Source organism: Poecilia reticulata, linkage group LG11, assembly GCF_000633615.1.
Source record: "Poecilia reticulata strain Guanapo linkage group LG11, Guppy_female_1.0+MT, whole genome shotgun sequence".
NCBI classification, from domain to species: domain Eukaryota; kingdom Metazoa; phylum Chordata; class Actinopteri; order Cyprinodontiformes; family Poeciliidae; genus Poecilia; species Poecilia reticulata.
The window spans coordinates 12,916,081-12,939,240 of NC_024341.1; the positions used below are offsets into that span (position 1 = coordinate 12,916,081).

At 41.8% G+C, this 23,160-nt stretch overlaps 1 protein-coding gene across 2 annotated transcripts in view; it reads right to left on the reverse strand.

The window, feature by feature from the left end:
• Positions 1-217: 217 nt before the first annotated feature.
• Positions 218-23,160, reverse strand: part of pum1 (pumilio RNA-binding family member 1) — a 29,758-nt gene continuing 6,815 nt past the window's right edge. The window contains exons 2-23 of one of the 2 annotated variants that reach the window (XM_017307597.1): positions 22,920-23,092; positions 20,420-20,542; positions 19,717-19,785; positions 19,010-19,112; positions 18,067-18,260; positions 17,796-17,968; positions 17,442-17,706; positions 17,268-17,361; positions 15,539-15,637; positions 15,264-15,406; positions 14,885-15,023; positions 14,576-14,710; positions 14,075-14,374; positions 10,501-10,743; positions 9,304-9,574; positions 7,889-8,018; positions 6,706-6,840; positions 6,000-6,137; positions 4,324-4,449; positions 4,029-4,150; positions 3,069-3,261; positions 218-1,907 (exon numbers count right to left, since the gene is read on the reverse strand). In XM_017307597.1, the coding sequence (XP_017163086.1) occupies positions 1,776-1,907; positions 3,069-3,261; positions 4,029-4,150; positions 4,324-4,449; positions 6,000-6,137; positions 6,706-6,840; positions 7,889-8,018; positions 9,304-9,574; positions 10,501-10,743; positions 14,075-14,374; positions 14,576-14,710; positions 14,885-15,023; positions 15,264-15,406; positions 15,539-15,637; positions 17,268-17,361; positions 17,442-17,706; positions 17,796-17,968; positions 18,067-18,260; positions 19,010-19,112; positions 19,717-19,785; positions 20,420-20,542; positions 22,920-23,081 (3,489 nt within the window). In that variant the 5' untranslated portion in view covers positions 23,082-23,092 and the 3' untranslated portion in view covers positions 218-1,775. Of the gene's footprint in view, positions 1,908-3,068; positions 3,262-4,028; positions 4,151-4,323; positions 4,450-5,999; positions 6,138-6,705; positions 6,841-7,888; positions 8,019-9,303; positions 9,575-10,500; positions 10,744-14,074; positions 14,375-14,575; positions 14,711-14,884; positions 15,024-15,263; positions 15,407-15,538; positions 15,638-17,267; positions 17,362-17,441; positions 17,707-17,795; positions 17,969-18,066; positions 18,261-19,009; positions 19,116-19,716; positions 19,786-20,419; positions 20,543-22,919; positions 23,093-23,160 lie in introns of both variants that reach the window. The other variant, XM_008421843.2, reaches the window with a different exon arrangement.

Consider the following 23,160-nt stretch of genomic DNA (forward strand, 5'->3'; position numbering starts at 1 on the left):
TTCTGATTTTGTTACATCACGTTTGAAGGAGGCGTCCGTGGTTCTCGCCAGTGGATCGTAAGGGGGCATCCAGGGTTCACCCCGCAGGACGGCGCCGCCACGCCTAACCCGTGCCCCAGTTTTCCAGCTGAGGGACAAATGGTGCAAAACCACAGTTCCTGCAGCCCCCCGCACACAAACATTCGCATGCATTTACAATGAGGCACACGTGAGACGGTTAAATTTTCAAAGTTTTTTTGTTTTGTTTGGTTTCAAAATAAAGATCACACAATTGTTTAGAGACAATCTACAACAGGAGTTACAAAAAATAGTTGCCCAGGCAATAAGCATACACAGGTTCTGTTAACTATACACATATGGTTACAGGTGTGCTCGTAGTAAATATACACAAGGCTGCTCCAAATGTACACCGCCGCCGTGGCGGGCTGCCTCTCTCACCCAAAAGGACATGTATGATACAGCACTTACAGCACTAGGGGGAAAAGAAATGCCAAAAAACACAAGAATCTCCTCTGTACAATCCATGGATTTACCCCCAGAAACCGCTTGTGGTATTAACTCAGGAGCTGAGTGGGGTTTGAATCAGTAAAATTTCAAATCGCCATGCCAACCGGCATACCTGTACACAAACGTTTCGTGGGGGTAAAAGCACTCCTATAAAAAGATCTTCTTTTTTTGTTTTTTCATTTAATAAAAAAAAAAGACAAAAAAGAACCTTCAACGTAAGCCAGAAGACACCACAGAGTCAAACAGAACGTGTCCAATTGGGAGTCAGTGGGAGACCAATGTCTTTTTAAGTTAAGCAGTGACATGATAAAGATAAAACCAAGCGTGGCGAATCTTTGTACAAGTACTACGCTGTATAGAAAGGGCTTTTCAAAACAAAAATTTGATATTACAATTTACAATATACAACAACTCATATGTCACAACCAATGAGGTGAGAATATACACTGAAATGCACAGATTCTTTTTTTTTTTTCTAGAGTGATTTTTTTTTTTCTTTTTTCTTCTCATACCAAAAAAGGGTGGTAAAGCACTTTTACATTACAAGGGTTTACAAATGTACAATTATACAGTCAGAAGTATGTGGTCACTACTAGGATACATTATAGATACAGATTCAACATCAAAAACCAGAAAAACTACAAAGTTTTATATATATATTTATATATATATATGCAAAGGTCTACACCAAGTATACACGTTATATTTATAGAAGCAAGACCAGAAAACGAATCTCCCATGCTAAATGATCTGTCTGCTGGTTAAGCCGATGGCGTGTGTGGATCTGTCTATGATTCGGTGACGTCGGACAAATTAAATACTCCGTCTCATAGTGGTAAATATCTTCACTGGGGCGAGGCGGAGGAGGACGGGGGGGAACCGGGATTGTGTGCAGCAGTAGCAAAAAAAAAAAAAAAAAAAAAAGTGAAATGATTTCAGTTCATCAGAAACAACAACAACAAAAAAGTGGGGTTTAAGAGGAGAAAAGCAAGAAGAGTAGATCAGGTAACGCCTCTTTATCTCCACCCCTCTCTGTCTGCGCTGCGTTCAGCAGGTTGGGACTCGATGGGGGAGGGGTTACGGAAAAAAAAAAAAATCTAAGGCCGCCTGACGTCTTCAGAGGCTGAAGGGAGGAGGGGGGTTCTTCTGAAGGGTCTGACAAGGGGCAGCTGAGGCGGAGCGACAGCTGGATGAAGGTGAGCCGAGAGGTGGGGCGGGGCGGGCGTGGACATGATTTCGGGTTTGGTGTGGAGGAAGGAAGGCGGCTCTCACATGATGCCGTTAGGAGGACCACAGATCGGGCCGAGGTCGACGCCGTTCTTCATGTAGTACTTCTCCAGCTTGGCGAGGATGTGTTTGCCGTACGTGTACTTCCTCAGGGTCTGGATGTGGGGCCGGATCTGGGCGGACAGGGAGAGACACGCCCGTTAGTCACACCGGGTTTCCACCGCGAAACGATTCAGTACAGTAAGGAGGTCAGACTCTGGTGGACAAACCAGGACCTGCTTTTCTTTTTTGCTCCTTTATGTCAGACCAAAAAAAACGGTGGTAAAGTTTTATGAAAATAAAACAGAGGACTCGCCAGCTGCTATTAAACCACCTTTAGAATGAAACATCAGCAAGCTGAAGCCAACAAAACAAAAATAAAAATCACAAAATGTTGATGCTGAAATTAGTTCAGGGATGTTTCCTGTACTTTTGGAAGGTTGCGACTTCGACAAACATAGATCAGAACAATTTCCTATAATGCATTAAATAAAGATACTTTACAGTATTTGTGAGATCTGATCACAAATAAAAAATAAAGTGGCAATGTTTTGCTAAAAGATCAAGCTTCATCTGAGACTCAAACTAAAAGGGTAAAAGAAGTATCAATTTTTTTTAATTATTATTATTTTTGAAGACAATGTGGATTAACCAATGTTTTCTCTCAGCAACTCAAAACCTAAAGTAATCAGTAGGACAAAAATGTAAACTTTTATGTTGAAGGTACATGAGTAATTATCTAATAATAAATCAATCTTAAAAAAAAAATCATAAAACTCAAATTTGATTGTTTCAGTTATGACAAAATCTGGAAATTATAATCATTTTCCACAATCATTTCCTGTTTTTATACCTTTTCAGACTAAAAATAAATAAAAATTCAGAAGATAAAATTCAATTCCACACTGTATAGGAGATCTGGTTGGCTAAATACATCGTTTCTAAAGCATATTTAAAACAAATACCTGGTAGCACTTTGGGAATTTAGGAAACAAAAATAAAAATAAGACCAAAATGCTACAAACCTATTTTATAAGCTCCTTTGGACTAACTGACTAACTGTTGGCTCCTCCAGAAACCTAAATAACTTAAGGTTTCTGGTTTAATTTTTATCACATTTAAATGCAAAATGCATCCTTTGCACACATTTAAAAATGTAAAATTAGAAATAGAACAAGGAATGAGAATAAGAAATAAATGTTTTATACAGCCGTTGCAGGAAGGCTTTAGAGGACATATATCAGAAATACCTCCGGCTAAATGAGACACACACACTCACACATCCTTTCACCAACCTTATGCATGACGATTTTGCGCTGTGTGGGTTCGGCCACGTCGATCATCTTCTGCACCACGTAGTTGGCGTACTGGTCCTTCATCATGGTGTATAAGGCACTGTGGGGACCCTCAGTCAGGCTGCACACCTCGTCTATCAGCAGCGCACGTTCTGCCCGAGACGCGTGGGTCACACACTTCTCTACCACGTTGCTGAATGAAACAAGAGTGACAGGGCGACCCGTCAGGATGAGAATCCCGACTTGAGAGAAGAGTTTATCTTCAAATTGGCAAGTAGAAGGAAAAAATGACAAGAATAGGCTGGGGATATTTGTTTAATTCAGTATTTTCTCATGAACTCTTAGCAGAGAAGCACAAAGGTGAATTCTTCAACAAACTTGTGCACTTATTTTTAAAACCACAGCTCCTCCTTCCACTTAACTTTCCATGACTATGCCTGGATATAGAATTCAATAAACTATTAAATGTTTAAAATCATACAAGAATAAATGATGACTAATGACTAAAAAGCATTTCTCTGTTAAAATCTCTTTAAAGAATGTTCTTATTTATTATTTTAATACTCCGAAAGACCAGATTTAAGGTTTTCCTCTGTAAGCCGTAATGATAAACTTACTTTTGTGTTTTAATCTTCTAATTTATCATCCTGTACACGCATGCTGAGCTTGTGCCAAACGAAGCATCCAGTCATGTGCAGACACACACTAAGACACTAAAAGCCACTGACTCAACGTGCTACTTGTGCTGCAGAGGACCTACTGCGTGTGGATGTTTGATTCAGAGTAACAGGCCCCAGCAGAGTAGCATAACACCCTGCAGGCCAAATAATAATAAACACACACACACACTGGTGAAAAGAGAACTAATTTTCAGGTGTGGCTGCCATTATAGAGAGAAGAAAGAAAGAAAAAAACCCTCCAGGAATAATGTGCAGAAAACGTGCTGGGAGTGGAATTTACCTGGCAAACTTGTGCTGGCTGAGTCCCAGAACATTGCCTCTTATTTCAGCCACGATCTTGCTCTTATCCTCGGCCCGGCCGTGCTCCAGAACGTGCTGGATGACGTAGTTCCCGTACTGGTCCTAAATCAAACCAAAAACCGCAAATGCTTTCAACCAAAATGCGAGGACAGCTGGTGGGTCCGACGTCACATCAGACGCTGCCAGGTTCTGAAAATCCGGAGGCTCAGAGCGAGGAGAGGAGTCACCCTGAACAGCGTTTGTTGTTTGTATGTGTGTGTGTGTGTGTATTTTACCTGCACTAGCTGCTCTGTGTGCTGATGGAGCTCCTCCAGTATAGGCAGCGTCTGTTCGGGAAGGCAGTGTTCGAGAATACGCTGGATGACTCGGCAGCCATATGGGTGAGTAGAGAGGGCGAAGACCTGCGACGGGAGTAATTATTCACCGTTAGTCACTTCCCGTGCACACACACACTCGCGCACACACACGATAAGGCTGAGGTGAGCCGCAATAATGTTCTCTTTCTAAAAATATTTTCACGTGGTGCAGAAAGGAGCTGCAGCAACAGATTTATCCGAGTCTGTTCCTTCACATAGAGAGCCCGGCCCTGCACAGGGGAAGGTGAAAGCAAATTCCTTCGCTGCTTCCAGCTTCGTAAACAAATCACAGGCACCAAGCAGAAAATATGCAGTTACACAACACACACACACGTACAAGAGACATCACACACACACACACACACACACACACACACACACACACACACACACACATCGGTGACATTTACTGTCACGTCCGGAAGCTTTTATATAAACTCAACCAGTTCCTGGTCATCTTCTGTACCATGTAGTTGGCATACTGGTCCAAAAGTATTCACCACCCTGAGATTTATGCACATTTTGACAGGTTGCAACTACAGACTGTAATAGATATAATTGGGAACAAAAGTGACACAAGGTTAAGTCTGTCACAATAACCAATTAATTGCCTGATAAATTGATTTCCTTTATGATAATTTATATCTTTTAAGGGCAATTTTGTTTTAAGGCTTCATAATGTTTTTTATTGATGGTTCCGGTTGTGTGCGGTTGTTTATTTTATTTTTCATTTTATTTTATTTATTGCTTTTCGTCATTATGCTTTGGGTTTTTTTTTGGTTATTTAAAATGTCTTCCAGTTTCAGTGTTAAGTGTTCTTTACAAAATTTAGGTTTATTGATCTTTGAGAGGGAGGATATATTTATAGTTAATTATCAATATATTTATTAAAATGGTTTCAAAACAACAATATTACATTTTATCGCAATAATTTCTGGGACAATTTAATGTATCGGAGAGCATCTGTAAGCAAAAGTCAAATTTTCAAGCTTTGCCACAATTACCTTATATTAATCTTTTTTGACTATTTCTTCCTTACACTCCTCTGTAAACTTTAGACTTAAAGTTTACTCCCACCTGAGCTGCAGGTTCCTGCCACACTAACAGTTACTGTCGGCCTTTTTGCTGCTTCTCTGATTAATTATATCCTTGCCTGTAAGTTTTGGTGGATGGAAACATCTTGGTAGATTGTATTTTGGGATAATGTTCTATAAGCTTCTCTAACTTTGCCCCCGTTCTCTTAATCTTCTCCAATAACCCTCAAATGAACAGAGCAGCTGCATCTACTCTGAGATTTAATCACGTACCAGGGTTCCCATTTCCAAATTAAGAGACTTCTCAAGTCAGTTTTATTTAAGGGTCGCAGGAAATCCAACGGTTTCTAATAAAACAGCAATTAACGTCTCAATGTTTGTTTTGACAGACAATATGACAGCAACATCGAATGTGTGTGTGTGTGTGTGTGTGTGTGTGTGTGTGTGTGTGTGTGTGTGTGTGTGTGTGTGTGTTTGGATGTCAGCCAAACCCCGGCAGACTGTAGCGATGTAGCGACTGAACAAGGAAGGACGTTGAGGCGGAGCACAGCAGGGACCCACCTGTCCCTTAAAGGCTTCGATGATGAAGTGCAGCGCGTGAGGCTGGACGCATTCGATGCACTTCTGCACGACATGATTCCCGTTCTGGTCCTTCACGCACTTCAGCACGTGGCCGTCCAGCTCGCGCACCATGTCGCTCTGCGGGGGAGGGGGGGGGCAGAGAGCGAGGCAGAATGTGAGGGGAGGGACGTGTAATTGTTTGTAATCAAATATTTCCTGGAGGCATTTCGCAAACTCTCTCAGTGTGGCTCAGTGCCCAACAAATAACCCTGGACTTTTAACACATGCCCTACTGGGAAATCTATTGGGGTCCATTAAGGGAAGATTGATAGTTGCTTTTTTTCCCCACCCCTCCTCACACACACACTTTTCTAAAAACACAATATTTGAGCAAATGTACATCATGCCTGGACTTATTTATCTTTCTAGCTGCAGTTCTGCATTTGCATATAAACAGAGCCATTATTTGTGTGAATGCAGGGAGCCTGCTGTTCCACCAACAAGAACCCCACGCTGAAGATGAAACGTGCTTTCAAAGCGAGAGGCGCACCTCTTCATCGTTTTAACAGATCTACGAGGAACCCTCACTACTTTACGGCCACGTTGCGAAGCAGCGCGGGGGACGACGGGTGCTGTGGCGCACCAGGAAGTTAATCATTATCCCCGTTTCAATGGAATGCGGTGAGACGGGCGGGACTGCACTTACGATGACCTGCTGCTCCGATGGGATGAACTCCAGGGCTTTCTGGATGACCCTGCAGCCGTACATCTGCAGGGCCAGAGACAGAACGTGACCCCGGATTCTTTCGGCCAGAGCCAGCTTCTGGTCCAGGCTCCCAAACTGAAACGAAAACAAACCCGTGACTTTTCTCTGTCGCAAACAAGGTTCAAGGTTCGTTCACTTTTACCACAGCAAAAGAAGCTTTTTCAAGTAGGGCTAAAAAGATGAACCGGTTTGAATCGACTGTTGAAACTCAAAGCCCCTTAGCAATTTGATTAAGTCAAAAAAGGTCAATTTGCAGGAAAAACATGCTGTACAAAAATAGATACATTTTGCATTTGCAGCGACCAAGAACTCAAGTTTTGACCGTTTTAATTTCTATAAAAACAAAATCTCTTCAGCGTCTTTAGCCATCAAAATAACAACCAACATACCAGCCCTGCACTGTGTCGATGTTAAGCCCAGCAGAAACGACAGAGCTTTTCACATTTCATTTTGATGTAAGAAAGATTTTTTTTTTAAGATGCAGATTCATCTTTTGCTACAAATCAGGTCAAGCGCACACTAAAGGAATACTTTATGGCATTGTATGTTAGGCAAAATAATGTTTATTTTCTTATTTTAAAAAGGAAATTATTTGTTTGTTTGCATTTTTAATGCATATCTAATAGTGTTTAGAAGAGTCTTAAATGGAAAATATTGACTAATTTTAAAAATTTGATTAACTGTCAGAATAATCGATAGATTGCTATTAAAAAATATATAATTTTTTTTAAAGTCTCACAAATTAAACAAAAAAAATTCTAAATTTTAATAACCGACTTATAAAATATAAAACCACTTTTATTTTAGTTACACAGAGCAATAAATCATAGAGCAGTTTGTGTTCATTTAAATGACCTTCCTGTTCAAATTAAATCCTTAAACAGTTTAAATTATTATCACTTGACTTTCTGAAAAGAGTCTTTTCTCATAAAAGTTCATTACAACTTCATTACCAAGCTGTGCAGATAGAATATAAAGCACTGTCAAGGACTTTATACAGAAATCAAGTACTTTCCAGACCCCGGAAACACCTTATTGAAGCAGTTTCAAACATTTCAAGCACCCTTCACCCCGAGTGAAAAACTGAAGGAGTCTGATTCTCACACCAACTCCATCTGCATACCTCAAAGAACTTCTGGATGACGTAGTTTCCAAACACATCCACCATGAGCTGATAGGCCGCCTGCAGGATCTCGCTGAAGACGAGCTGGCGCTCGGCTGAACTGGCTCGCTCCAATTTTAACTGGATAAACCTTTAAAAGTGTGGGGGGGGGAGAAAAAGAAGAAGGAAATGAACACAGATGTACTTGTTGTCTTCCTCAATATTTAATTCTCCATTTGCCTTTGGAAGATGGAAAAAGACAGATGTCTGAAAATCCACCCGGCGCATCGAGAGGATTTACAAAAGTTTGCTTGGCAGCGAAAACAAATAAACCGGCAGAGCAATAAAGTGAGACAGAAACGGCTCCTATATCTTTAACCTGAGGGAGCAGCCAGACAATATGAGATGAATTTCAGAGTGGAGAGAGAGAGCGCATAAAAGAGGGAGATGAAGGAGCTGAGCAGCAGGCTGGGAGGTGAAATGATGGATGCCAGGGAAGGATGGAAAAACAGACAGCGATCCTGAGGAGAGGAACGACTCTGGAATGAGAGGCCTGGACGCTCTGGGTTATAAATAGTTCATCTCAGTAGAAAGCTCTGCCTTGCTGGCTAAAACTGACCCTGAAACGAGGAGGGTGGTTTCCACGGCGACAAATTATAAACAACTCTCAGATTGGAACAGAGAGGAAACCAGATAATTCAGCTGTTAATCTTATTATAGACTGTATGACGGCATAAACTGAATGCACCCGAAACATGTCCACCGGTGTTACAGTCTCGTTTGTTTCGACTCGGTTGTAAACGAGTCGTTTAAAGAACAGAGAGCATTTCAGGTTAGTTGCATCTTCTCAGTTTAACCAGTTGGTCACGAAATGAATGTTTTATACCAGATTAAAGCTCTCAGAGTTAATTTCTATCTGCAGTCCCTGACACACTAAACTCTCAGCGGCATGTTTTTTCAACTATAGACGTGAAAAAGGTACATTTTGTTAATATAGTTGATGCTAAAAGCATCTATTTATAAAAAATGTAAGTGTTAAAATATGCTGTTTGAATGTGTTTGCTTGTTTTGAAACACAAACAATAAACGTGTCCCAGAATTTTTTATTTATTTTAATTCTGTGTCAAAGGGTAAACGCTGCAACGCTGCGCAAGTTAGAATGGATATTCAGTTGTAATTTTATTTATTAAAATCTGTTTTCATTTTCACTGGATTAATTTAAAATTGATCTCAGAATCAGCTTTTACAGATGTTTAGGGACGTCAATTTCAGTCTGTAAGACGTGCAACAGCAGCTGCCTTTTCTCCAAGGAATAAACAGAGACTTAGTGGCTGGTATAAATATTTGTAATCAGAACAAGTTCAATGGTTTTTTTGTTATTGTTAGGGTGCAGTGATTCCCTCAGATTAGAACCGAGGCGTTCAAACGGCGAGTACCTGCTGCCGTGCTGGTCCTGACTGAACTCCATGATGTGCCCGGCGATGTCTCGGAGCTGCAGGTTAGGGTAGCGGTTGTTCCTGAAGTCCTCCAGCAGGCGGCTCCTGCCTGAAGGCATCACGTCCGACATGCCGTAGCGTAGCCGTGACGACGGGAACAGCTGGCTGCTGGGCGAGAAAAGGGAGGAGCCGGAGCTGGCTGCGCTGCGGTACTTGGCCTCCGCTCCCGGAGCCGCCGAGATGAAGCGGCCGCTGCCGTTGGTCAGGCCTCCTGTGGGTCAGAACGCAGTCGAGGTCGTCACGGTTTCAACGACAGGCTCCATGCAAGCTGGGAAATTGTTATTGAATATCTACAGGAATGTAAAAATCTTCCATGAAAACAAGAAAAGAAAGCGTATGTAAACAAAACGGTTCTTAGATAGAATGAACTTTCAACTGTATGCAGCAAGATTTTGGATAAAATTAATTTCTTTCATCTAATTTTATTGCTGTGCTAGACATTATATCATAAAAATTCAAACTGAGCTCTGCAGCACTGGAACAGGGCACTGGGTGGCAGCACAACCTTAAACATGCCTTGACTGGGGAAGAAGAATCTTCATAAAAAGAGGATTTCCAGATAAAAACGCTAACAAAACACACCAAAAGTCTCTCATACAGCCCTGCTGATTAAACCGGTTCATCTGCAGATTAACTGTACTCTCCCTTACTGTACAAACATTTATGTGACTACATTGAACCGTGTACACATATCTGAATTTATATGTAAACATTCAGAAACATCTGTGCCACATGTTTAAGGTTTGGCTCATGCTTGGAAATGAGTCACACCCAAAACATGGTCCTATTTACTTCCTGCAAAACATGACCTTTAATGCTGCTAAACGGCTGCTGCGCAGCAGCGCCGAACGCTTGAGAAACGATGACGTTAGGTAATCAATCAGGGTGATAATTATACCATAATGAAGCTGTCAGTTCGGCTGGCATTTCACCAGTGTAGATGACTGAGTTTTGTTTTAATTTGTCAGACGTCAATCAGAAAAAAAAAAACAGAAAAACATGAGAGACCAAAATGAGTGGCGAGGAGCTCCTAAAGTCACTGAAGAAAAGACGGCCATGTTTTTATTAGTTGGTTTCGGAAGAGGGTGTTAGCCGAGCAACGGATCATTTAGAGGCTCGCTTTTCAAAGGCACTCACCGAGATTGAGGTTGGATGAGGAGCTGTGATTGGACAGCGAGGGTGGGGGCGTGAGGGAGTGGGACGGCCCCTGGTTGGGGAGCGGCATGCCCACCGGGCCAGGGGATGGGCTGAAGCCCAGGGTGCCGTTGTAGAAGCCCCCGTGACCGATGGGAGTGAGACTGGATGGGGTGCGCTTGTACAGCTCGCTGTTGCCGGTCAAGGAGTCCCGCCTGGAACCACTGCCACCACTGGAGTTGGCCACTAGAGGGAGACAATATCTACCGTTACCATCATCAATCAGCTGTGTGGTTTGTTCACAGCTGCAAGGGAAGTATGCCTGGCAGAGTTAATGTAATAACTCAAGTAATTACATTTACTAGAGATACTTTTGTGGGAAAAGTAATAATAATAATAAAAAAAAAAATTAAGGAGTATTTTTACTATGCAGTACTTTTTACTTTTACTTGAGTAATTTTATTGTAAAGTATTGTTACTCTTACTTTAGTAAAATTTCTGGATTCTCTACCCACTAAATGAAAAACCATCAGGTTTTAACCAAAAATCACCAGACACAGACATGCAGTTTTTGTTAAAGTTTCAAAAGTTTATCGAAAAAAACAGATTTTAAAAAATGTTCTTTTGCCTGATTTTGTTACTAATATGAATTATTGTCATTTTCATAATTAAAATACCCAAATTTCCACCTCACTTCATATTTTGTTCCATCTGATGATGTAATTTGTAAATATTAAATGGTTGATAATTTGGTCAGTAACTCTACTTGAGTAGACTTTTTACCAAATACTTTTTTACTCTTACTTGATTAATTTCTTGGGCGGCTACTTCTACTTGAGTAAAAACATGTTGAAGTAGTGATGCTCTAACTTGAGTGCAATTTTTGGCTACCTCTGAATCTTGGACACTCCTGTGTGACCTGTAACACTTACTTCTCCTTACAACACATTAAAATATGTTCATTAGGAGAATTTGTCTACATTTTTTGACTTATGATAGCGTTATCTTCATTTCATATTGAGCAAGTAAAATCAAATAAAAAAGCTGGAAATATAAAACATCAATGAAATGAAACAAAAGATGTCCAGTCCTTCCTCTCAGCTTGCCTACATTTTTTTAAATCAAAATAACAACATGTGTAGCTATTTAAGTATCTCTTCAGATAATAGAAACAAGATCTGGAATGGATGTAGTATTGAGCCATGTGTTTTCTATTTCTAAAAATAACCCCATTCTGTTGCATAAGTCTGCACGCCTCTTGAACTTTTTTGCATTTATCACAACCACTTTGTTTCTAAGTTTAAGATTTTACGTAACAGAGCAACACAAAGCAATGCATGAAAAGAAAAATAATACAGTTTTTATCATACAAACCGGATTCCAAAAAAGTTGGGACACTAAACAAATTGTGAATAAAAACTGAATGCAATGATGTAGAGATGGCAAATGTCAATATTTTATTCGTAATAGAACATAGATGGCAGATCAAAAGTTTAATCTGAGTAAATGTAACATTTTAAAGGAAAAATATGTTGATTCAAAATTTCACAGTGTCTACAAATCCCAAAAAAGTTGGGACAAGTAGCAATAAATGGCTGGAAAAAGGAAATTGAACATATAACAAACAGCTGGAAGACCAATTAACACTAATTAGGTCAATTGATAACATGATTGGGTATAAAAAGAGCTTCTAGTGTCAGTGTCTCTCTGAAGCCAAGATGGTAAGAGCATCACCAATTCCACCATCGTTGTGCAGAAAGATGGTGCAGCAATACCAGAATGGTGTTACCCAGCGTAAAATAGCAAAGACTTTGAAGTTATCATCATCAATCGTGCATAACATCATCAAAAGATTCAGAAAATCTGGAACAATCGCTGTGCGTAAGGGACAAGGCCGTAAAACTCTACTGATGCTCGTGATCTCTGGGCCCTTAAACGTCACTGCACCTCAAACAGGAATGTCACTGTCAAGGAAATGACAGTATGGGCTCAGGAATACTTCCAGAAAGCATAGTCAGTGAACACAATCCACCGCACCATCCGCAGATGCCAGCTGAAAATCTACAGTGCAAAGAGGAAACCATATCTAAGCTCCACAAGCTCAGCCGTTTGCCAGGAGTCATTTAAAATGGAGTGAGGCAAAATGGAGACTGTTCTGTGGTCAGATGAGTCACGATTTGAAGTTCTTTATGGGACACTGGGACGCCATGTCATCCGGACCAGAGAGGACAAGGATAACCCAAGTTGTTATCAACGCTCCATTCAGAAGCTGCATCACTGATGATATGGGGTTGCATGAGTGCTGGTGGCCTGGGCAGCTTGCATGTCTGGAAAGGCACCATTAATGTAGAGAACTATGTTCAGGTTCTAGAACAACATATGCTCCCATCTAGACGTTGTCATCTCTTTCAGGGAAGACCCTGCATTTGTCAACAAGATGATGCCAGACAACATTCTGCAGCAATCACAACATCATGGCTACTTAGGAGAAGGATCCGGGTACTGAAATGACTAGCCTGCAGTACAGATCTTTCTCCTATAGAGAACATTTGGCGCATCACAAAGAGGAAGGTGCGACAAAGAAGGCCCAAGACGATTGAACAGTTAGAGGCCTGTATTAGACATGAATAGGAGAGCATTCATATTTCTAAACTTGAGAAACTGGTCTCTGTCCCCAGACGTCTGTTGAATGTTTTAAGAAGAAGGGGAGATGCCACACAGTGGTAAAAATGGCCTTGTCCCAACTTTTTTGGGATTTGTTGACGTCATGAAATTTTGAAACAACATATTTTTCCCTTAAAAATGATACATTCTCTCAGTTTAAACTTTTGATCTGTGATTTGTGTTCTACTGTGTATTAGATGTTGGCACCTCCACATCATTGCATTCAGTTTTTTATTCACAATTTGTTTAGTGTCCCAACTTTTTTGGAATCCGGTTTGTATTTTATTCACATATAAAATGTTTAAAAGTGCATTTTTGCATTCATTCCTACCATTCAGTGCCGTATATTTGCAGCTCTGACTGAATGTTTTGGTTTTTCCTGAGGGAAAGTCAGTTTTTTGCACCATAAAACAGCTTTTCTTCCAGAATGGTGTCCTTGTCCAGTAAGGAAAAGCATTCCCACAGCAAAATGCTGTCAACACCATGCTAGGAATGATATGAAATGTTAGGCATTTCGTGCAGACCAGCTGCTTGTGTTTGTTTGTATTCTACAGTTTTAAAGTTTAAACTGAATTCCTGATGGCTCCTATTCTGAGTTTAACTTAAAAAAAACAAAACGTTATTTACTAATTATATGACTTTCGAAAACAATTGGTAGCCAGGAAGATTTTATTTAGGAACGTAAAGGTCGTTAAATAAATGTTTGTCTTACTTTTCCCGTTTTGCATGTGGAAAAAAAACCTTGAAAACCAGGAATGTTTTCCCCTTCAACCTAAATTATTCACTGCTTTGTGGTTTTTTTCTTTTGTTGTTTTCAGAAAAACTTAAAATACGACTACGTTTGTGGCAGAATGTGGAAAAAGGTCCAAAGCGCGGCAATACATGTGGAAGACTCTGGAAATGTGGACCTCACCTGCAGTGCCAAAACCTCCCAGAGTGGCTCCCAGAGTGGCGCCGAGCGAGGAAGAGGTGGGCTGGCTGAAGCCCAGCGAGGCCGACCCGGGTCCCGGCTGGGCCGAGCCCTGTGAGAACAGAGAGGAGCTCTGGGAGGAGGAGCTGAGGGACGAGGAGCCGTAGAAGGAGCTTCCTCCCAGCGCGCCGCCAGGGCCGCCCTGCTGCTGAGGCTGCTGGGACGTCATGGCACGAAACGGGCCGTTCGCGCCGCCGCCCAAACCGCCATTGGCACCTCCGGCTGAAGCTGCTGCAGCTGCAACTGGAAGAAAAGCGACGCAGGGGAGATGAAAAAGGGATTTAACGATAAGTTGAAAGCTTATATGTGTACTCAGGAGGTTCATTTGTGTGGCTGGTGCATCAAAACACAAACCAAATCATGCTATGACTGAGCAGAACTGACTGATGGAGGGGTGAGGGGGAATCTGTTGTTTTGTGTTTGAGCTCGTTTTCATGCGCTTACCTGCTTGTGCTGCAGAGGGGGAGATGATGACGGAGGCAGGGGCCATGAGGCGGACCGGTCCGCTCCTGGCTCCGGTGTTGACCACCAGCGCCCCTGTCTGGTCGTAGTAGGCCGCCGGCGCCAGGACCGGGTATCCTGAGAAACGAGAGAACAGACCCAGCATGGCTCAATTCGTTACATGAAGTGGAAGAACTCCTCGTTTGAATGTCCCTAATCGCTGCATTTGCATAACAGTACTGTAAGGGCGAATACATTTGCAGAGACTCGTTTCCACAGCAATAATAGCCGTTTGAGAAATGCTGTACTAACCGGGGACGCCTGCTGCTAACCCCTGCCCGAAGGCAAGCGCTGAGTTTACCGCTGCCGCGGCAACCAGCTGATCGTTCTGCTGACCCTGTTGACCCTGGCTGGGGGTCAACGGACGCTGGTTTCCTCCAGCTCGCATCACCTTCACAAAAATCACACATAAAATGTTATTTACCAGAAAATTTCTTAGATCAGGACTCAAGTAGTAAATAAAATGCTAAAAGCTTAGAAAAGCTACATGTGTACACTTTAAAAATCAGTAAATGTGCATAAAATGGAAATATGTTGACAAGTATAAATCTGTAAGTTAAATAGTTGAGGGAGAATGGAGCTGGAACAAAAAAAATAATCTTTTTTTTCTCCGCCAGGTAGAAAAACTGACCTGCTGCTGGTTCTGCTGGCCCTGTCCTGCCGCCTGCTGATTGGCCGAATTGTTGGCTGCAGCAGCCTGCTGCTGAAAGAGGTTGGCAGGATAGACCCCCCAGGGGGTCACACCGTAGTACTGGGGAGGCATCACCGCAGGACCTGCAGGAAACGTGAGAGCGGAGAGATTAGTGGTGGCTCTGCTTATGAAGCTGAACAAACAGAGATTAAAAACAAACATTTAGCACTAAAGCGATTCTTGGTTAAAGATCGGTGCGGCGAGCCGCGCCTGACCGAGAGTAGCTGCTGCTGCCAGTCCTGCTGCGTAGGGGTCCGTCCCTGGAGGAGCGGCGCTGATGATGTAAGGATTGGGTACAAACGCTGGGGCAAGACCTAAAACGGGAAAAAGAAACGGTGAAAAATGAAGCGGTTCGGACTTTAAATAAATCTGCACCAGCCAGTAAAAATCTTATTGGTACATCCCTCGATTGATTTGACCGTTGATGCAAATATATTCTTCACAATGTTTTGCAACATTGTGACGAACAAGTGTTCGTCACAATGTTCGAGCTTCGTGCATAGGGAGGTTATTAAGTTGGAAGCAAAAGCTTAAGAATTAAAATGAGTTTTACTAAATTTATTAGGATAAAATCACATTCTTTCAGGAACTGGTCACTTGAACTTTGTATTTGCATTTATTTTGCACAATCAAAATGTCAGAGAAAAAAAAGAAAAAGAACAAAAAAATAAAACATTAGTCAAACATGAAAACTTTCAAATCCAGTTCGAAGAGGAGTAGGAAGAAGACAAAGCTTATTAAATTCTATCCCCAACTGCAAGGTCTAATAAATATGTCTCACTTTATAAATATCTACATATATATAATTTTTACTCAATGTCACAATTTCTACTCTTTCAAAATTATATCTGAACATTTATTAATGTCCTGTAAGAGATCCAAAACCTTTTCTTATTCTATGATTTATTACATATAAACAAATTAGTATGGCCTCGTCTGAGCTTTGCAAAAAATAGTAGAATGGTATGAATGATTTTAAGAATAACTGTAAAACAGAGTTCTTAAATAGCTTTTATTTCTGTTCTTTTTTTAAGAAAACTCCCAGCCTTTTAACCAAGCATTACGCCATCAACGTTTTATAGCTGTGCAGACGACGTTGGAACATTTTCACCAAAGACGAACTGAACACAGCGTGACATTGTTGTGCGTCTGTCGCTTGGTGCTAACATGTCGTCAAACTGGAAAAGCCAGAATGTTTCTTGTCGCACTGAATTCTGCCAGGCGAGGCGCTATCTGGATTACTATCAGCATGTGTCTGGAAAAGTAAGAGTAGGTGATTATTATGAGAAACGGATATGAAACGTGGTGAGTTGAGCTGAAACGCTAGTGAATCAATATTTGAGTGGCAGAGGACTTCCTAGTCCTCAAGCTTTCAGATAACACCAGTTGCTAAAGAGCTCTAGAGGATCTCCCTCTACTTTTAAATTGTTTGTGTGACAGCATTTTGGGAACTTGTTAGAAAAAAAAAAAAAAAAAACTAAAACAGCCATCAGTGGACTTAATCACAAAGCAATGTGAGAGCAGCACAACTAGCCGCTAATGATGAGCAAGTTGCCGTCTGCTTCTGGGAGTATCGCCACTGTGTTAAAGGGACAGGTCACGGTTTTATTCAGCTCGGACCGCTGTCAGCCCTGTTTAGCTCAAAATTTCAATGACTTGGAGAGATCAAGCTGAACAAAGATTTCTTTAAATATGTTTTTATATTAACTGAACATTCATCTTCCTTATACACGTGATTGTTTCGGCGCTAGTAAAGTATTTTAAAAGGTAAAGCTTTTAAAATAATAAGTTCTCTTTATTAAGAGAATTTCCATTGATTTAAGTGTCTTTTTAAAAAAATTGGAGGTCTTGGATAATCTGCATTTATTCCTTTTATATAAACACCAAAATAAACTGTAAAAAAAATAGTGCAGCTTCAGTGTGGACAGGTGAAATGAGACTTACCGATGTGAGGCTGCTGCGCAGCTGCCAGCGCGTACTGTTGCTGCTGAGCGGCCGTTAACTGCTGCACAGCCAGAGCGTTGTTTCTCTGAAAAAGCTGAGAACACATCGCCGCAGTTTAACGTCAACTGAGGCGCCTGGAGAAGCCATCGTGCTCTCTCTGCCCGCAGCCGTTACCTGCTGCTGGTTGGTGTAGTCAAACAGGCCCACGGTGGGCGCAGAGTCCATGGGCATCTGAGAGTTGTAGTCGAACTGAAGCGGCTCCATCACCGACTCCATGGGGTCCATGGTAACGCCTCCTTGGTCCACCCCGGAGAAGTCGTCAGGGGGTTTGGGGCCTCCACCGCCCCCTAGCGGTGTCAAGCCTTCGGCCCCGACCCCTCCCGGACACCCCAGCAGGTCGCCCTCGGGGCCGGGCGGAGGCATGTTGCCAGGGGGACGACTGCGGGGACGAGAGAACGCCACCGGGTCAATTTTCATGTCTGACTAGCGAGCGCTGCTCTAAACGAGACCGAGCGCAGCGCCTCTCACCCGAACTCCTTCACATCGACGTCCAGGCCGTTCTGCACGGGCAGCCCGTTTGGGTTGATGACGTCGTTGATCACATCGCTTTCACTTTCCACTAACTCTTTCAGCTTCTCTCCCTCGAACGTAGTCTTCGGCTTCTCCCTCTTCTCTTCCTCCACCTCTCCATCTCGCTGTCCCTGCGTCGTGGAACACGAACGGAAAAATTATAAACACGACACAGGACATCCACGCAAGATTTGGAAGAGCGTTTAAGTAATTAAGCTGAAGGGCTCACATATGGTCCTTTTCTGAGGCAGGGGTCCAGCTTGTCAGCCGGGGAGGACGACAGGACGTACTCCACCATGCTCACCCCCAGGCCACCGCTTTCAGAGCGCGGCGACATCACAGATCCCACCCCGACTTCGCCCCCGCCGTGGAAGCCCTGCCCCGGCCGACGGGACACCATGATGGGCTGAGACACGGAGTGATCTGCAGCGAAAGGGACAGAGACGCAGCATTAATGCAGGGCTGTCACAATAACTTCTGCTGGATGATAAATTGCCCCAGAAATTATTGCGATAAATAGTAATATCGCCATCTTCAAACCATTTCCAAATAATATTAACAACATATTTATGCAAGTACACACTCTCAAAGCTAAAAAAAGACTTTAATTTCTTAAGGACATTTAACAGTGGAACTGGAAAACATTTGAAATATCCAAAATGGCAAGAAGTGCTCAACGGGACGCAGAAGGAAACGCGTTTCCGTAGCAATCCGACCGCTTCCTGAGGGATTCCAGACACAGACGGCGCGAGTCAGAGAAGCACTTTTAATCATATGTTTTTATCAGGACATAGAATCATTTTTATACGCATACGCATGATTTTTTTTTCCCCATTCTGTTTTCAAAACATTGAACATCCTGTAAAATATTTCCAGAGGAGTTCCAAAAATGCGCCCAGCCTCATGTTAAAACCTGCAGAGACATCTACAGTGAAGATGTTTTCTGGTGTGGCGCCACAGAGCTTCAAAGCAGAAAAATCTTTAGTCATGTCTACAGAAATAACTACTCTGAGCTGAAGTGAGGCAGCAGGATTTAGCTTGATTTCACTTTGATGTCATCTTTTGATTCAGACAGGGATCTAAAAATAAAACCCTGTCAGAGGTGGTTTCTGGCTTAAATTTTGATGGTTTTGTTCTTCACTGTATCAAAAAAAACAAAAAACGCTTAATACCTGAGGCACCCCACGCACTGTCCCTCCACTGGTCCAAGAAGATCCCTTTTGGTCCGTCCTTCACCGAGTCATCCGCTTCCCAGAATTTCTTCCCAGTTAGGAGCTGCTGTAGGGACACAGGGGAAAAAAGCATTACATAGAGTCAAAAAGAAAAGGAACATTTGAGCAGAAAAGTGAAAAGAAAAAAAAAAGCCCACGATATTACAATTTTTATTGTAAGAAGAGGGTAAAGTCTGGCTGAAGGGCTGTAAGAGTCAAAGGAATCCAGGTTGATCTTCCTGGATTTTTCATATTATGGGAAAAATAACTTTTTTTTAAACCGGCATTTTGATTTTGGCATCTTACCAGAAGCCTAGATATATTCTGTTATTAAATCTTTGCTGCATTTCAGCTACATGAGAAAATACTGTTTTTTGGAGAAACTCTGTGACCTGTACATGTGAAACAAAAGGAGAACAAATGTGTTTGTAGATGATAAAAGTGCTTTTTACAGTTTACAACATTTTAAACAACGATATAAAAATTCATCCTGATAGAAACACTTCAAATTTATGAATGACTTTTATCTTAATAACTTTTACTTTTAAGATTTTAAGTTTGACTGGGCGTGTAAATCACGAGTCACAATTCTGTTTAGAGAATCTTTCCGAAAACAAAAGGTGCACAGATGGTTTGGGATTGTCTGAAGAAACCTGGATCCGACTTACCTCTCCCATCGCTCGCCCTTCTAGAGCCAGAGCCTGGAAGTCCTGATTCAGCTCATACATGGACCGCACCTGAGCATCAAAACAACGAATAAATGTAAAAAAATACAGTCATAAAAACAACCAAGGTGTGTACTTCCCAAACAGCCTGTTAAAGAGTTACTCTCTGCCCAAAGCATGAAATCATATGAAAAGTTCCCGGTTTGTTTGCAGCTCCCTTCTGCCACAATGAACGTTGATTTGTCTGGAGAATCATGAAGTGCTTCTGAGAGAAGAGACCAAGTAGGAGACAAATTCCATCCCTGAAAACAACTTTCTTCTTGTTGTTTTTGGCTGGCTATTGTGACCTTTCTCCATTTTTCTGGCAGTAGGTAGACAGGAAGGGAGCAGAAAGAAGAGGAGGAAGACAACCATGACGAAGACTACAGCCTCTATCCACTGCGCCATGCGTTGCCCCCCCCCAAAAAAAATCTACTTTCGTCTGATGCAATTATCCAGGCAAGCTACCGATGCCACGTAAACAATTTTGGGTCGGCAAACTAGTATTTTCTTTATAATGTTCTTCAAGTCATTTTGTTGTGAAACCAGAGAAGTGATTGGTCTGTTTTCCGGCTGTTTGAAGCCCACATTAAAACACTGCCTGTTGCTGTGCTCTGCTGGTCAGCTAGACACAAAAAGAGACAAATTCAATCAAATATGTACACACCTGACTGTCATGGATGTTGTCTCCAGTGGGCCAGCGATGTTTGCCGGGCTGCTCGCCATGCTGCCGCTGGAAGAAATAATCTACCATGGCATCGTCCTGGGAACGTCCAGCGCCCGCCACACCCTTCGGTTAAAACACCGACAGACATCGTTACCGCCATATTGTGATAAAATTGACAGAAATCAGGGCAAACATGTGGAATATGACTCCAGAGAAAATAAGTTGAGCAAAATTCAAATCTATAACTATGGGACAAGAGGACAAAAATATTTACCGCTCAATAACCAGTTCAGGTTTTCATCAATTACAAAACACACATTTCACTGTGCAAACTTTGTGCTCACTGAACAATTGAGTGTAACAAATGTCGACCCTAGATGACTCCTTGATCTAGGCAGAAATTTTTGAAAACGACGCAACGGAGGAATTAAAGTTTTATTTCCACTTGGGCATCAAAACATACGACCTTAACCTTCCTCTGATTTACTGGAGCTAAAATAAAGAACAGGAAACGGTTTCATTGCGTTTCACAGGCCGAAAAATTTAGACTTTTTGCTTTTGATGTGCTTAATGAACAACCTGTCCCCCCAGATTTCTCATTACTTGACCTGCCGATCATCAGTCAGGGTCAACCGAGGAAAAATTCATCCACAGAGAGACATTTTCTGGGCTTGCATCATCTAAACCCACAACGAGCCGACCAGAGCCGCATGTTGATGCGTAAAAGTTAGATGCATTCTAACAGAAAGGAGTACTTTTTCCAAATAAGAGGAAAGATGACTTCTCCGCTTACTCATTCTGAGAGTAAACACTGAATTCCCCTGAAAAACATGTCTGCCACCACAAGTGGTCAAACAGCTCTGGAAACAGATGGACTTAATCATCCTCTGACACACAAAGAATATTAAAATTTGACTTACAGTGACAGCTGTTTAATTGTACTATTTATAAAAAAAAAGAAAGTAGGTTACTTCTTACGAGATAACCTAAAAGTGTTAAACCAGATCAAATAAGGCATTTAGCGCAGGACTGACGCAACAAGAGTCAGATCTGGTAACCACGTCTTAGATCGTCAACTGCAAAATGTATTTTTTTACATTTTGTTGTTTTTACTACACATTTTTGGCATGTTGACTGTCCTGTCTGACAACCAGTCACTATGGTTGTCAGGGCAACTAAACTGTGCTGCTGATACAGGGGCGCCTCAACCAACCCGGGAAAAACAACTAAATGTTTATAATCTATGAATTACTTTCACCATTTGTGAAGTAATACTAACACAGTTTCTACAGCTCACTATCTAGACGGTGAAGAATATTAACTACACTTTTTGTACTTTTTCTACAAACTGACTGTAAAAAAGTCTCTAAAAGGTGTTTTTATTTAATTGCTGATTGCACTACAGAAGATGCAAGTGGTTTGTAAAGATAAGACGCATCTTAAAATGACAGACACAGAATGGATTAGGTTTACAAAGAAAAACAAGAAGTGAAGCACATTTGTTGCAATATAATTTTTCAATTCCATTAGAGAAAACCTTAATGTATTTGGTTTGTAATCTAGTGGCATAGTGTGGTGAAATTCATTTTCAAGTTTAGTAATCATGAAAACCTGCATCGATTGCTAAATCTTACTGCTTGGGAGTGTTTTCCCTCTCAAGTGTCCAAGAAACCTTGATTGAGCATTCGGCTTCATGAACACTCGAACACAATTAATTGCATGATAAATTAAAATGATCTCTATAACTTCCATTCTGATGATTAATAATTTGTTTTATTTATGGTTACATTTTTATTCTTCCACGTGGGTCTCAACTGCTTTGAAAAACAACCCAAACATAAAAAACAAAACAAAGAAAACCCTACCTTGTCTGGATAATGAGCTATTTTAAAAACTTCCCGAATGTTGAGTAAAATTGATGCGCCCTACGCTGTTACCTAGCAACCCCAGGAAGCCCAACCCATCACCTAGCAACCCCAGCAGAGCTCCAGCACATTTGGCTGCTGGAAAAGACGAATTGTCTTGTTGTTGTCTTAACCATTCAGAAACCACTTGCTGAGTCCTTGTTGGTTGTGCAGGAGGCTCTACTATTGCTTTTCAAAGATGTACGGCTGTATAATTGTGCATCTGTTTTCAGCCATTTTCACCTGCGAGTGTAAGCGTTGAGTTGGTGGGCGTGGCCGGCAGCAACAGCAGCTTATTTGGGTTTAAGGTGACAAGAGGTCCAAAAGCAGCTCATTCTAATCGCTCTTTAGTCTCATTTTAGATGATTTTGTGGAAAATATGTAAAGAGCATGTTTTGTTTAGCCCATAGACCTATCCTAACCTGTTCAGGGAAGCATAATAGGTCACCTTTAAGTCCTAAACGGGACTCTGAATAAATATGTAAATACACAAGGAAGTAAATAAGCTCAACTTTCCTGCTTTCTTTTTAAACAGATGCATCCATTGATTTATGAATGAGCCCGAAGCAGAGAGGAATCAGAGTGGTAGGTATTACCTGCTGACTGGGGGGTGTGGCCTGAGGGGTCTGTCCAGTTGGGGGGGCATGTCCTCCACTACTCAGCACCACAGGCATGCTGGGAGATGTACTTCTATGGTGGGGGCTGAATGAATCCTGCCAGAGCACTGCTTTCCTCTTCAACACACACACACTGCTCATTCCACCACAGCCTGTTCAGACAGAGACACACACACACACACACACACACACACACACACACACACACACACACACACAC